The 12,125-nt window shown below is 60.1% G+C and overlaps 2 protein-coding genes across 2 annotated transcripts; both read right to left on the reverse strand.

Annotated features, from left to right (window-relative positions):
• Positions 1 to 436: 436 nt before the first annotated feature.
• SRA1 (steroid receptor RNA activator 1) lies at positions 437 to 2,086 on the reverse strand. The gene is made up of 5 exons (XM_082291359.1): positions 2,030 to 2,086; positions 1,660 to 1,785; positions 1,237 to 1,451; positions 942 to 1,050; positions 437 to 834 (listed from the first exon to the last, which is right to left on the reverse strand). The coding sequence occupies exons 1-5, from the start codon at positions 2,052 to 2,054 to the stop codon at positions 602 to 604; spliced, it is 708 nt and encodes a 235-aa protein (XP_082147485.1). The 5' UTR covers positions 2,055 to 2,086; the 3' UTR covers positions 437 to 601.
• A 148-nt stretch (positions 2,087 to 2,234) lies between these two features.
• On the reverse strand, positions 2,235 to 6,463 carry APBB3 (amyloid beta precursor protein binding family B member 3; the record flags this gene model as incomplete). The annotated part of the gene is made up of 13 exons (XM_082291604.1): positions 2,235 to 2,456; positions 2,551 to 2,733; positions 2,860 to 2,975; positions 3,117 to 3,200; positions 3,344 to 3,431; positions 3,518 to 3,632; positions 3,715 to 3,765; positions 3,838 to 3,965; positions 4,316 to 4,456; positions 4,638 to 4,695; positions 4,955 to 5,031; positions 5,362 to 5,552; positions 6,415 to 6,463. The coding sequence occupies 13 exons, from the start codon at positions 6,461 to 6,463 to the stop codon at positions 2,235 to 2,237; spliced, it is 1,503 nt and encodes a 500-aa protein (XP_082147730.1).
• Between the last annotated feature and the right edge of the window lie 5,662 nt (positions 6,464 to 12,125).

Raw genomic sequence — 12,125 nt, forward strand, 5'->3', positions numbered from 1 at the left:
CTTGGGTTCCAGACTCAGGTCTGAGCTGTGCCAGAACAGCAGGAACCCAGATGGGCGCCGGGGCTGTGGCTGCAGCACAAACCCTGGTCATGCCAGGGGCTGCTGGCACATTGGCCTCCCCAGCCAGCCTGGACCCCTCCTGCAGCAGGGCTGGGCTATGGGGCTGCTGTAGGCCCCCCACTGCCAGATGAGGGGGCAAGCTTTGCCAGCCAGTGCAGCAAGGACACACAGTACTGCCTGCTCCAGCCAGCTGCTGCTGATCCTTCCCTTGACATCCTGTTGGGTAAGAGCACCCTGCCAAGGCCCGAGCCCCTTGGCCAAGCCTGATGAAGCAGCCATGGCCTCACCCAGCAATTCCATCTCCTGCTGACCCTGGGGAGACACAGGACCAGTCAGTGCCAGAACCTCAGGCAGACTGTGGGAGAGGGCAGGTTGGTGCTGTTTATTAAACATAATGAATCGCCACTAAAATGTCGCAATGATTAAAATCCCCTTTTCCTGGATGAGGATTGGGAGGCAGAGGGGGTGCCCAGACTCCCTCCAGCAGCAGTGGCCCTGGGCAGGGGCTGCCCCGGTCAGAGTCCACAGCCCCGTCCCTGTGTCAGGGCTCCTCCTGCCCCGGCTCGGTCGCAGTCTCGGTTGCGGGCTCAGCTGTGGGCTCGGATGCGGGCTCGGTGTCAGCGCTGCCGTCTGTTGTCTCTCCGGTGGGCAGGTCCCGCGTTTCAGCGATGAGGCGCTTGACGCCCACCATCCACTGGCTCACCTCGTTCACGTGGTCCACCATAAGCGAGCGGTGGATCTCATCAGCTGCATCCCAGTGCTGCTGCTGAAGCTCTGCCAGGACAGGGGACCCCATCAAGGGCACAGAATTCACTGTCGCGCAGGTGCCTCTGCCCCAGGGCCTGCTGCTGGTGCGGATGCAGCCCCCCTTCACCCCATACCTTGCACCAGGAGGCTCATCCTCTTCCTCACTGGTGCCGACAGCTTCCCCTGAGCCCATGCGTCCTCCAGCACTGTCAGCCGCCGCCCGATGTCATTGCACACTTGTTTCTGGAAGCAGAGATGAGCTGGGAGCGAGGGGATGTGCCCCCACCAGCTCTGGGGAGCCCCCGGGGCAGGGGCGGCTCTCTTCCCCCCTCAGGTCTCCTGGGAACAGGCAGCCCCCGCCTGGCTGCCCCGGCTGCCGCCCCTCCTGCACGGCGGGGTCAGAGGTGGCGGGAGGGGCCGCGACCTCACCTGCACCGTGGCCCGGCAGGCGTCCAGGGCTGCCCGCAGCGGGGCGAGGACGGTGTCGGCAGACACGCTGCACTCCTCCTGCTCCGGGCACGCCGCGCTCGGCCGGCCCTCGGCCCGCGGGGCAGCGCCGACAGCACCCTGCGGGGGCGGCCCCAGAGCCCGGGGGGGCGGCGCTGCGGGGTCGGAGGGGGCACTGGGCGGGTCCGGGGGGGCACCTGCGGGGCAGAGGCGGTGGTGCCGAGCTCGTCAGCTCGGAATCAGCTGGCACCGGGCCCCGCAGAAGGGGGGCCCAGAGCCCCGGCTCCGCTGACCCCAGCACCGCGGCTGGGGGGGCCGGGCCGCAGGTCCCCGCGGATCCAGGCGGGGAGCGGCCCCTGGGGCCGGGCAGGGTGGAGGGGCTGGCGGGGGCTCCGCGGTGCTGACCTGGGAGTGCCCCCGCAGGCGGGGGGACAGCCCGGCGGGTGAGCGGGGTCCGGCGGGAGCCCCCGGCTTGCGCCTGCAGCCCGTACGAGAACTGGGGGGGGTCGTTCCAGCCGCGCTCCTGGTTCCCTGCAGCGGTGAAGGGCGCGGTGAGACCGAGGGGCCCCCGCCCCGGGCGGGACCCCCGGCACGTCCCTCCCGGCGCTCCTCACACCCGGTACTGCCCTTGCATCCTCCGACACACGGGCCCCCGGCGGAGCCGATCCCCGGGCGCGGCCCCGCGGGTCCCTCCCGGGCAGAGCCGCACCGTCCCGCTACCGGGACCCCCCACCACGCACCGGAAGCGCCGCGCGCGCGCCCCGCGCCCCCTCACCCGGCTTCACGTAGGACTCCGCCATCCCGCCACGTCACGCCCGGGCCCGCCCCTTCCGGCCGCTGGGGCGGGGAGGGGCGGGGCCGGGCGCGTCCCCGCCCCGCCGGGGGCCGCGCTCGGGGCCGGAGGCGGGGCCGGGGCCGGGGTTGGGGTCCGGGGCTCCTCCCCGGCGGCCCCAGCCCCGGCCCCGGCCCGGCCCGGCCCGCTACGGGCTGTGCAGGAGGGCCCGCCGGAGGCGGAACACCTCCAGGAAGGAGAGGAGTCCCCGCTTGCGGGCCCCGGCCCCCGCCCCGCCGCCGCCCCCCCCCGCCTTGGCCGCCCCGCGGGCAGCGTCCCCCGCGGCCTCCGGCCCGACCCGGCCCCGGCCAGCCGCGCTCTTCGCCTTCGCCCCCGGTGCGGCGGCCACGAGGCACTTCTGGTACTGCACCTGCGGGGACACGAGAGGCAGCGCGGGGGGCACTCCGCACCGGGGTCACCCCCGCCCGCCCCAGGGCCGGGCGTCTCCACCCGCCGGTGCTCACCATGCAGGCGGCCTGCACTGCCTCCGAGATGGTGCCCGCGTCGGGCTCGCACCAGAAGGCCGCGCACTGGAAGCGTCGCCCCGTGTCCACGATGAGCGCGAAGGTGTGCGCGTCCCGGCCCACGCCCAGGAAGGTCACGTACCGCACCTGGCACTCCCAGATGTGCGCCGCCTCCTCGGGCTCCTGCGGGGACCCCGCGGGCCCATCCACCCCTGGCCGCCGCCCGGGCGGCCCTGCCGCGCCCCAGGTCCGCTGTCCGAGAGTCAGCGCCGTGCCCGCTCCGGCCACAGCCCCCTGTGCCCTCCCCACCTGCGCTGGGTGCACCCTCATGGCCGTGTCGGACACGTAGATGAGGGACGGCGTCCAGTTCTCCCGCCCAGGGCGCCTCGTCAGCTTCTCGATGGCCTCGTTCAACACATCCATCCCTGGGGAGAGGGACACCCCATCCCATCGGCCCCGGCTGCGGCCATGGTGTGGGCAGGGCTCCTCCAGGGCTGCCCGGCCGCCCCACTGCACGGGGGAGCTTTCTGGGCGTCCCCCAGCTACGGGGGAGCAGCGGCGCTTACCCATGGCCCTGGGCACGGGCAGGCTGCCGATGTACAGCGCCTCGTAGGTCTGCATCGACTGCCTCACCGCTTCTAGGATATCCACTGCCAGGACGGGAGAGGTGGGGCTACTGCTGTGTCCCCCCATACCCAAGGACCCCGGGGAAACAGCCGGACAAGCCAGAGGGTTCTGGCTCAAAGACGGACTGCGGGAAGGGGGAGCAGCCGGCAGTGCTTAGGGACAGTACCTTGCAGTGGCAGGTCCTCGGCGGAGATGGGCTCCAGCGTGGCGGCGCGTGGCAGCCTGCTGCTCGCTACGGCTCGCTCGGCCACGATCTGCAAGAGACGGAGGTCCCGGTGCCTCCCCTCACCCCCAAGACCCCCAGGCCATGCTCACACCCTCCGGGGCCCCTGCATCCCACCTTGGAGCACATCTCATGCAGAGCCTTGGCGATGCCCTTGGCAGGCACATTGCAGTGAAACACGTGACACTTGAGCACGCAGGTGTCCTTATCACTGGCCACAAAGGCAAAGTCTCTGCAAGGCCACGAGCAAGTCAGTGAGACCCCGACAGAGGCAGCCCCTGCCTGTACTTCCCCCCAGCCCCGTGTCCCCTTACCTGTCCCTGCAGCCGTGGCAGCAGTCGGGAGGGAGGAGAAGGGACAGGTCACTGCTGGGGTGCCTCCCCCCAAGTGGGCAAAGCCACTCCTCTGGCCCCTAGCTCTGCCCTAGCCCCTGGCACCTGCCGTTGTTGCAGCCAACACCCCAGACACGGATGTTGAGGATGGGCTGGCGATGGATGAGGCTGCGGTCGAGGGGGTCCACCAGGCTCATGGTGTCCTTCTTCAGAATCATCACTAGGTCCTGGCCCTGCAGAGGGGCAGTGGTTCCCTCAGCCTGGCAGACAGCCTGGGCATGCCCAGCACCCAGGCCCAGTGTAGGCAAACCCCTGTCCCCCCAGCCTACTCTGCCCCAACTGGGAGGGTCAGCCCTGTTCCTCCCCTGCCCTTCCCAGCTACCATTCCCATACTCACCCTGGCATCCTGGCACTGTTCCCAAGGAATAGCCCTGTCAGACCCACCTGCTCTACACCTGGGACCATTGGATGGATGCTCTGTGTGGAGAGTTGACTCTACCACCAGCACTGGTCCCTGCTCCCCTCCAGCACAGTCCAGTCTCAGCAAGGGACCCTGCCTGGCAGCACCATTCCAGGCTCTTACCTCACCCTGGTTCTCCGCAGAGCTCTGGCCCTTGCTGTTGGAGAGCTGCTGGATGCAGTTGTTGACGGCGATGCTGCTCTTGCCAGGTGCCAGGTCCTCCTCGGGGATCTCCACCCAGCCCAAAGAGCGCACAGCAAAGCACTGAGCAGAGACACAGGGAGCTCCAGTGCCACTGGCACAGCCACCTTCGCCCTGCACCCCTCACCGTGCCAGAGTGGTCACCCTTGCTCTGGCTCCCATCCACATCCCTGCCAGCTGCCACCCTCCTCCTCTTCTGCCAGCACAGCCCACGATGCAGCAGTGAAGCTGGCGGGTGCGGTACCTTGGAGCCGGGCTCTGCGCTGTGCTGGAAGTCATCTCCGTGCCAGGACAGTGAGTGCCTGCAGAAGGATGGGGCAGTGAGGGGAAGCTCCCTCTGCGTGCTCCTGCAGCACCCAGGGAAGCATCAGGATGCCCTGGAACCAGCAGACCCCCATGCCACCAGCTGGGAAGCATCCCTTGGGGGTGCCCAGCATGGTCCTGCTGGTTTCAGCATGGGTGGCTGCTCTGGGGGAGGAGCACAAGGGCCCAGCACCCAGCGCTGGTCAAGGATCAACGGTACCGCACAAACAAGCCAGCAAAGCACAAGCATAGCCCTACCTCCGGGACAGCGAAGCCATGGGGCTGGGAATGGGCCTGTCCTTTGCTGAGTGCTTTGCTGCAGGGGCCTGGCATTCCTGGGAGAGAAGAGGAAAGGGGTGACAGCTGCAAGAGAAGCAGTCTGGAGGCACCAGGTAGGAGCCCTCCCTCCCAGGACAGCAGCAAGCTTGTGAGCATCTTGGGTAGTCCAGGTGAATCCAACCAGGAGGAGCCCCAGGATGGGGCCCGCCAGAACCTTTCAAAGGGCTTAAACCCAGACATGAATGGGCTGAGCAGGACTTCAGGGTGACACAGACAGGGTGCTTCAAGGGGAGGCTGGACCAGTCATGCCCAGAGGGCCCTTCAGCAGGCTTCTGCCAGGGGTGGAATCCAACAACAGCCCTCACACCCCTGCCCACATTCCCTACCCTTCCCTGGAGCGTTTCCTCTCCATCAGCCTCTGTGTGCCCTCCCGGGCTAGTGGTGCGTGCAGGGTGCTGCCACTGTGTCGTGCCTGTTGGCACATGCCAGTAATAGGTACCCAGAGAGTCACAGATTTTCCTCCAGCCTGGGGGGAGGTCAGGGTCTGTCTCCAGGCTCTGGTCGCTCCAGAGGTTGTCTGTGCAGAGAGAGAGTGTGTGAGATACGGGGTGGGGAGGAAGATCCCCCAGCTGCCCTGAGGAGCCAACAGCTTTGCCCAGCAGCGAAAGGGTCCTGCGGTGGCCTCTGGGTGCGTGGCTGGGCGCATGGGCCAGGAGAGGAGCCTGGCGAGGGAACGTGGCACGATGCCAGCGAGGCTGCGGCGGTGGCAGACCCCAGTGCAGGGAACTGCCTCGCTGGCTCCTGGGGGGAGAGCGGAACCCCGGCGGGGCACAGAGGCCAAGGCCCACGGCCTCCAGCCCAGTGCTCCCCTGCCCCCGGCCGGGAAAGGCGCCGGGACAGACCCGGGCTCCGGGCAGACGATTGTGCCCGGGGGCTGCAGCCGGAGGGAGGGCAGCCGTGGCCCCCTCTCCCCCAGCCCTGCGCGGGCACCGACTCGAGCCCGTGGCGCAGCGCGGCCGAAGCGAGCCCGGGCCCGCGGGGGCGGCGCGCTCCGACCGGCCGGGGCTGTGGGGCTGGGCGGGGGTCCCGGGGCATGGAAGTCCCGGGCATGGGAGGGTGGGGGTGCTCTGGGGGTGGGGGGACCTGGATATGGAGCTGGCCCCGGAGTGGGTGGGCTCCCGGCGACCTTGGCGGGGGGGGGGAGCGGCGGGGCCGGGCCGGGCCCCGATCAGCACCGCGGACAGCGCCGGGCACGGCCGCCGCTCCCACCCTCGGGGCCCCGCCCCGCAACCCGACCCCGGCCCCGCAACCCGACCCCGGCCCCACAACCCGACCCCGGCCCCACAACCCGACCCCAGCCCCGCAACTCGTCCCCGGTCCTGCAACCCGCCCCTGACCCCTCAGGCTGTGCCCGCGCCCGCCCTGCCCGCCGCGCTGACCGTCGCAGTTGACCAGGACGATGGCCAGCATGTAGTCCTTGCCCAGCATGGCCCCGCCGCCCGCCCGGCGCGGCGCCCCCGCCGCCGCCTGCCCAGGCCCGGACCCGCGGCGGCTGCGGCGGGAGGGGTGGGGCCGGGGCGGGCCGGGGGCGGGGCTGGAGAGAGCCGGGGGGGCGCGGGGGGATCGCCCGGACGGAGCTGGGGAAGGGGCGGGGTTGTCCGGGGCCCTTGGGGTGTGTCTCGGGGCAGAAAATTGGACCCTGCGGAGGGAAGGGGCTTTTGGGGCTGGAAAGGAGGTTCCTGAGTGCGACAGACAGCAGAGCCAGGTCTGCCCCTTGTGCCCTCAGGTTCATTCCCTTCTCCTCCATCCACTCTTAGGGTTCCTCCATTCCCTTCCCTGTTCCCACAGATCACCATCATTCCTCTCCACCCACGCTTATCCCATGTTCATTCTCTATTCGTGCCCAGGTCTGCCCATTCCCTTCTGCCTGTGTCCAGCCCACACCAGTCAGTGCTGAAGGCATCCACATGTCCATGCTGGTCACCTTCCCCTTCTTTACATCTCCAGTTTGAGACTTTTTTCCATTCTACCCTGAGTGGACAATCCTGGCTAATGCTCAGCACACAGGAACAGAAGCTCTGGAGTCATTCGTTGTACACCTGAATTCCCCATGGAGCTCCTTGAATACTGCTCAGGACAAAGTCGTTCCAAGCTACAGTTGCCTGATGAAATATTCCAAGATGATGATGGCCCATGTGATGCAAGACTTGCAGCAAGATGGTTTGCTACAGGTGGCTTTTCCAGACAGTCCATCATGGCCTCTCCACATTTTCTTCTTCAGAGCCAGAAGCTGGTAGTCCTGCATACAGCCCTTGAGCCTCCCATGCCACCTCAACTGCCCTGCTCCTTTCCACACAGTCATCCACAGAGCTCACAGTTTTTGGAAGTGCAAAATGGATTTTCCATGCTTGGTCCCTCTCTTTACCTCTTTGCTTGGCCTCATTCACGCATTTCATGGGCTAACATGCCTCTGATTTTGTGAGACACCCTCCTCTCCTATTTGCATTTTAATCCTGCTCCTATGGCCTGAGAACAGTACCAGCTCCATAATCCAGCCTTGCAATTGTCCACAATAATTTCTGTCTCCTGGTGGCAGCTGCTTTTTTGGAGACAGGCTTTTTCTTCTGTGTCTGTCCAGAGCTAGTTGGATTTCTAACACTTGATTCAAGCACTTTGTGCTTGGGACATTATTTGCCCAACCCAGCCTGACAGAGAGAGCAGGGGAGGCTCGTGGCTCCCTGTGTTCAGATGTGTCTGAGGGGTCACAGGTCTCACCTTGACTTCTGCTTTCCCCAGACTTCCACCTTTTCCAGTTTGCAGGAGTGAGCTCACCCCTGCCAGGAACAAGCCTATTATGGTGACTAGCAGTGCTCTGGTATCCTCTGCTGCACGTCTCTCCTTGTCCTTAACACACATTTCACTTTCAAAAACCACACTCAGCCAATCAGACGGGAGGCAACAACCCCAACACAAACTGTTCCCACTCCTCTTCTGGCTCATCCAAGCCCACCAAGGTGAAGGCAACTCTCTCCTGGCAATGTCTTGAAGCTTAAGGGCGATGATGGCCCATGTGATGCAAGACTTACAGCAAGGGAGGAGAATCTGGGGATGGCGCAGAGCAGAACTTATGAACTGTATGAAATGTCATATGGGATGTTTCAGGGAACAGGCATGAAGGGGAAAGGGAGGGACTAGGGGAGGAAGAAAAGAGAGAAAATATTTTGGTGATGTGTAGGCAGTGGTAGATATGCCTGCCTGCCTCAGCAGCATGTTTCAGCACTGCAGTCTGTCCTACACCCTCACTAAATCATATTTCTTCTGTGCAGTGGTGCTGTTCAGAGCTGCCTGGGAAAGAGTGGTGAAGTTTTTGGTGGTTCATGAGAGGAAAAGGATAAGAAAAGTATAATGATAAGAATAAGGAAAGCCTATACCCATTATACTTCTCAGGGAAAGGTATGAGACATCTTGTAATTCTACAGCTTCCATAATTTTCTGGTGTTGGCCCTGAAGAGTGAGAGATCTGGGTTTGGTTTGGTTTGATTTGTGCTTGAGGCAGAAGTACGGTGGCAAGTGTCACTTTTGGTGCTGGGTTAGAAACCAAAGCTCTCTTCTTCTGGCCTGAATAATGAAATCCTGGAGAAGTGGAAAAGGATTTCTCCTTGTAGAGATTGAATTTTATCTTCCTAGTACAATCATCAGCTAGATCTCTTCACAATATAAGGGGGAGCTCTCAGCCCCTCTGACACTTCCCTCAAAAAGAGAAAAAACAACTCACAGGGCTTCCTTGGAGCAGTCTGGGTTCTCAGATCTGTCAATTGCAGATCAAAAGACACCTAAAGAGGCTCATTACGTGTCATGAAAGCACTGCATAGCTGAAATCAGATTCAGATCTCAGCAGGTCCAGCTCAGTTTTACCTAAGACAACAAAATAGATAACTTGACTCCTAACCAGATCTTTTGTATAGGCCATATTTCCAGGGAATAAACATACAAGGTTTCTCTCTGCACTGCTCCTGAGACAAAAGACAGAATCTCCTTCAAAGAAAATATCCATGTTCCATCAGGCAATTTTTTCCGGTGTGTGTCTTCATTCACTCTGGAGAAGGAGGTTTCTGGTTGTGACAGATCAATAATTTTCAGGTTATGAAAACCCTTCATAAAAGAAATCAAGTGATATCTTAGGCAGCAATTCTGCTTTTCCACCACCTTCCTCCCAGCTACTGGAAAACCAAGATCATGCTATGCAGCCCAGATTCAGTTATCTGTAGTTATCAAATATCCCTGTCCCAACACCCCACCTGGCAGAAAAAAAACACAGCTTAAGCTGTTTCTGTGCTTCCACCATCACTTATTTCCACCTCAGTTGTGCAAGTCAAGCAGAGAGGAAAGGAAGAGGCCACAAGATGAACTCAGACAGGTCCAAATCAACCCCCTAAACCTATGGAATCAAGACTTTGAAATGCAGAAAAAATCCCAGAGCATCACATTTGATGCGGTAACTCATTTGAAACTGTAATTCCAATAAGCCTTTTTTTTCCCTCTGTTTAACTGCCTGGTTTCTGTAAACAGCACTGATTTGCAGAGCTGCTGTGAGCTATTGGCACTATGGATTGAATTGGTACATACAGTTCCATCCCATATCCCAGAGAATTCTCTGGAGCACTGCCTCTTCCATAAGATTTTTTAAGAAATGCTGTTAATATCCTCTGATCATTTCACACCTCTCTTATAATACTGAGTGCAGAAGTATCCATAGTTTCAGTTTCTCAAGCTGCTTCACACACACTCAGATAACACATTTAAATTTTGCTGTCACCCACTACTAATTCATCTCAGAAAGCCTGGGGGGTGGGGATTGACAGTGAGGAAATCAATCCCCTGCCAGTTTGAAGCACACACACCCTGGAACACAAATAATTAATATGAGGAACCAGTACTTCTAACAGGAACTTAAAATCAGCAGCTAAAATGTTGAGTGTTAGTAAGAGTAAATGCTGCTCTTGGCTTCATCTAATTTCCTGGAGACAGTTCTGATTCTTCCCAGAACCAGCACCTCCATTGCAGCAGTACTGGTCCCTTTTTAATTAGTTCCACTGCCTAATAGTGATGATGAGTAAAGACTTGAGGTACATGCTAAAAAGTATAACGAGGAAACATATAAACCTTAAGCTATATAAATATATGGGGGGAAACATTGCACCAGCATCGAATTTCAACTACAGAAATACAGTTTGTCTTCATTTAAACCAGGTAAGAATTAGTGCCTGGTGTTATTACTTAACATTTTAATAAAGGCATTATTTGATTTTATTTTTCTAGGTTGAAGGCTATGCAATACACTTATATTCAGCAGTTTATGAAGAGGAAGCTCCACTGGCCTTATTGTGAAGGTAGAACATGGATTATCACCTACGCTTTCTCATGTTTAAGTATTTGCAAACAGTTAATCAGCCCACTGAGACAATGTCTGAAATTACAATTATTGTGTGGTTTCACATTTGTGTTGCACTAGGTTTGTTCTTTTTTCTTTGGTTACTACACGAGCCATCAAACAACAACAAAAAATCTGGGTTTGTTTCCATTTTAATGATGAAAGTTGGTTCTCCATTTACTAAAAAGGCTTAATTCTCATTTACTATCTGTGCTCCCAGTTTTAACCCTGTTGGAAGCTTTCATTTCAACAGCCTAAGGCTGACATGCACAACCTTTAGGAAAAGCATAACTGCAAACAGAAATGAATGTCTACAAATATAATTAAACATTCTAAATGAAAAAGATCAGCAAAGGTGTTTTTCAATGCTCTCCTTTGCTCTTTTCATCGTGCAATCATTAAGGTTGAAAAAGACCTCTGAAATCACCGCGTCCAACCTGTGACCAATCACCACCTCATCAGCCAAACTAGAGCACTGAGTGCTAGGTCCCGTTGTTTTGTGCACAGTTCCAGAGATGGTGATTTCACCCCTGCCCTGGGCAGCCTGTTCCAGTGCTTTTTCACCCTTTCCGTGAAAAAAAACTTCCTGATGTCCAATCTGAACCTTCACTGGTGCAGCTTGAGACCATTTCCTCTTATCCTGTCCCTTGTTCCCTGGGAGAAGAGCCTGATTTCCACTCTCCTGTCAGGGAGTTGAAGACAGTGAGGAGGTCCCCCCTGAGTCTCCTTTTCTCCAATTTGAGCCCGCCCAGCTCGCTCAGCTGCTCCTCGTAGGGCTGACACACAGACCCTTCCCCAACTCCGGTCCCTTCTCTGGACAACAGCCCCTCAATGTCTTTCTTGCCGTCCGGGGCTCAGAACTGGATGCAGCACTCGAGGTGTGGCCTCACCAGTACCCAGGACAGAGGGAAGTCACTGGCCTGGTCCTGCTGGCCACACTCTTGAAGGTACAGGCCAGGAGGCCAAGGGCACACGCTGGCTCACGTTCAGACACTGTGAACCAGCATTCCCAGGGCCTTTTCCAACAGGGCAGCTTTCCAGCCGCTCTGCCCCAAGCCTGTGCCGCTCCCTTGCACTGCCTTGCCTTGCCTTTCAACCACTCCCTTGCATTGCCTTTTGTACCCTGTCCCTCCCTTGCATTACCTTGATTATGCCTCCCTTGCCTTCCCCTCCCGAACCCTCCCTTGCCTTGCCTTACCAAGCTCTCACGTGCCTTGTCCACCATTCCCTTGCCTACCCCGTCCTTGCCTTCTCCTCCCATGCCTTGATTTGCCTTCCTGTACCATTCCCTCCCTTGCCTACCTGTTCCATGCCTTATTTTTCCGACCCCTTCCAGGCCTTGCCCGGAGGTACCCGAGTCCACGGGAGCGCTCCTGGACTCGCCCCTCGCTCGCCCGCCCTCCCGAGCACCTGCGGCCCCCACGGCCGCTGCCCCACGGACTCCGGGCCCCGCCAATCGCGGCCCGCCTTTCTTCGCCTCGTCCAATCACAGCCGCCCTTTCAATCAGGCCGCGGCCCCGCCAATCGCGGCCCGCCTTTCTTCGCCTCGTCCAATCACAGCCGCCCTTTCAATCAGGCCGCGGTCCCGCCAAACTCGGCCCGCCCGGCCTCGGCCCGGCCCCTCAGCCCGGCTCCGCCCCCCCGCTCGCCTGAGGCGCCTCTCCGGGAGACGGCGGAGCCGCAGCCTCGCTGTGGCAGCCCCCGGCAGGTGCTTTTGGG

The sequence above is a fragment of the Coloeus monedula genome (assembly GCF_965178545.1).
Source record: "Coloeus monedula genome assembly, chromosome: 15".
In the NCBI taxonomy this organism is placed as follows: domain Eukaryota; kingdom Metazoa; phylum Chordata; class Aves; order Passeriformes; family Corvidae; genus Coloeus; species Coloeus monedula.

Excerpts from the sequence above, each read along its gene's own strand:
- SRA1 (XM_082291359.1), bottom strand. The coding sequence starts at position 2,054 with ATGGCGGAGTCCTACGTGAAGCCGG. Across the intron at positions 1,786-2,029 it reads GGAGTCCTACGTGAAGCCGG|GGAACCAGGAGCGCGGCTGG; the intron begins GTGAGGGGGCGC and ends TCACCGCTGCAG. Across the intron at positions 1,051-1,236 it reads CCTGCCGGGCCACGGTGCAG|AAACAAGTGTGCAATGACAT; the intron begins GTGAGGTCGCGG and ends CTCTGCTTCCAG.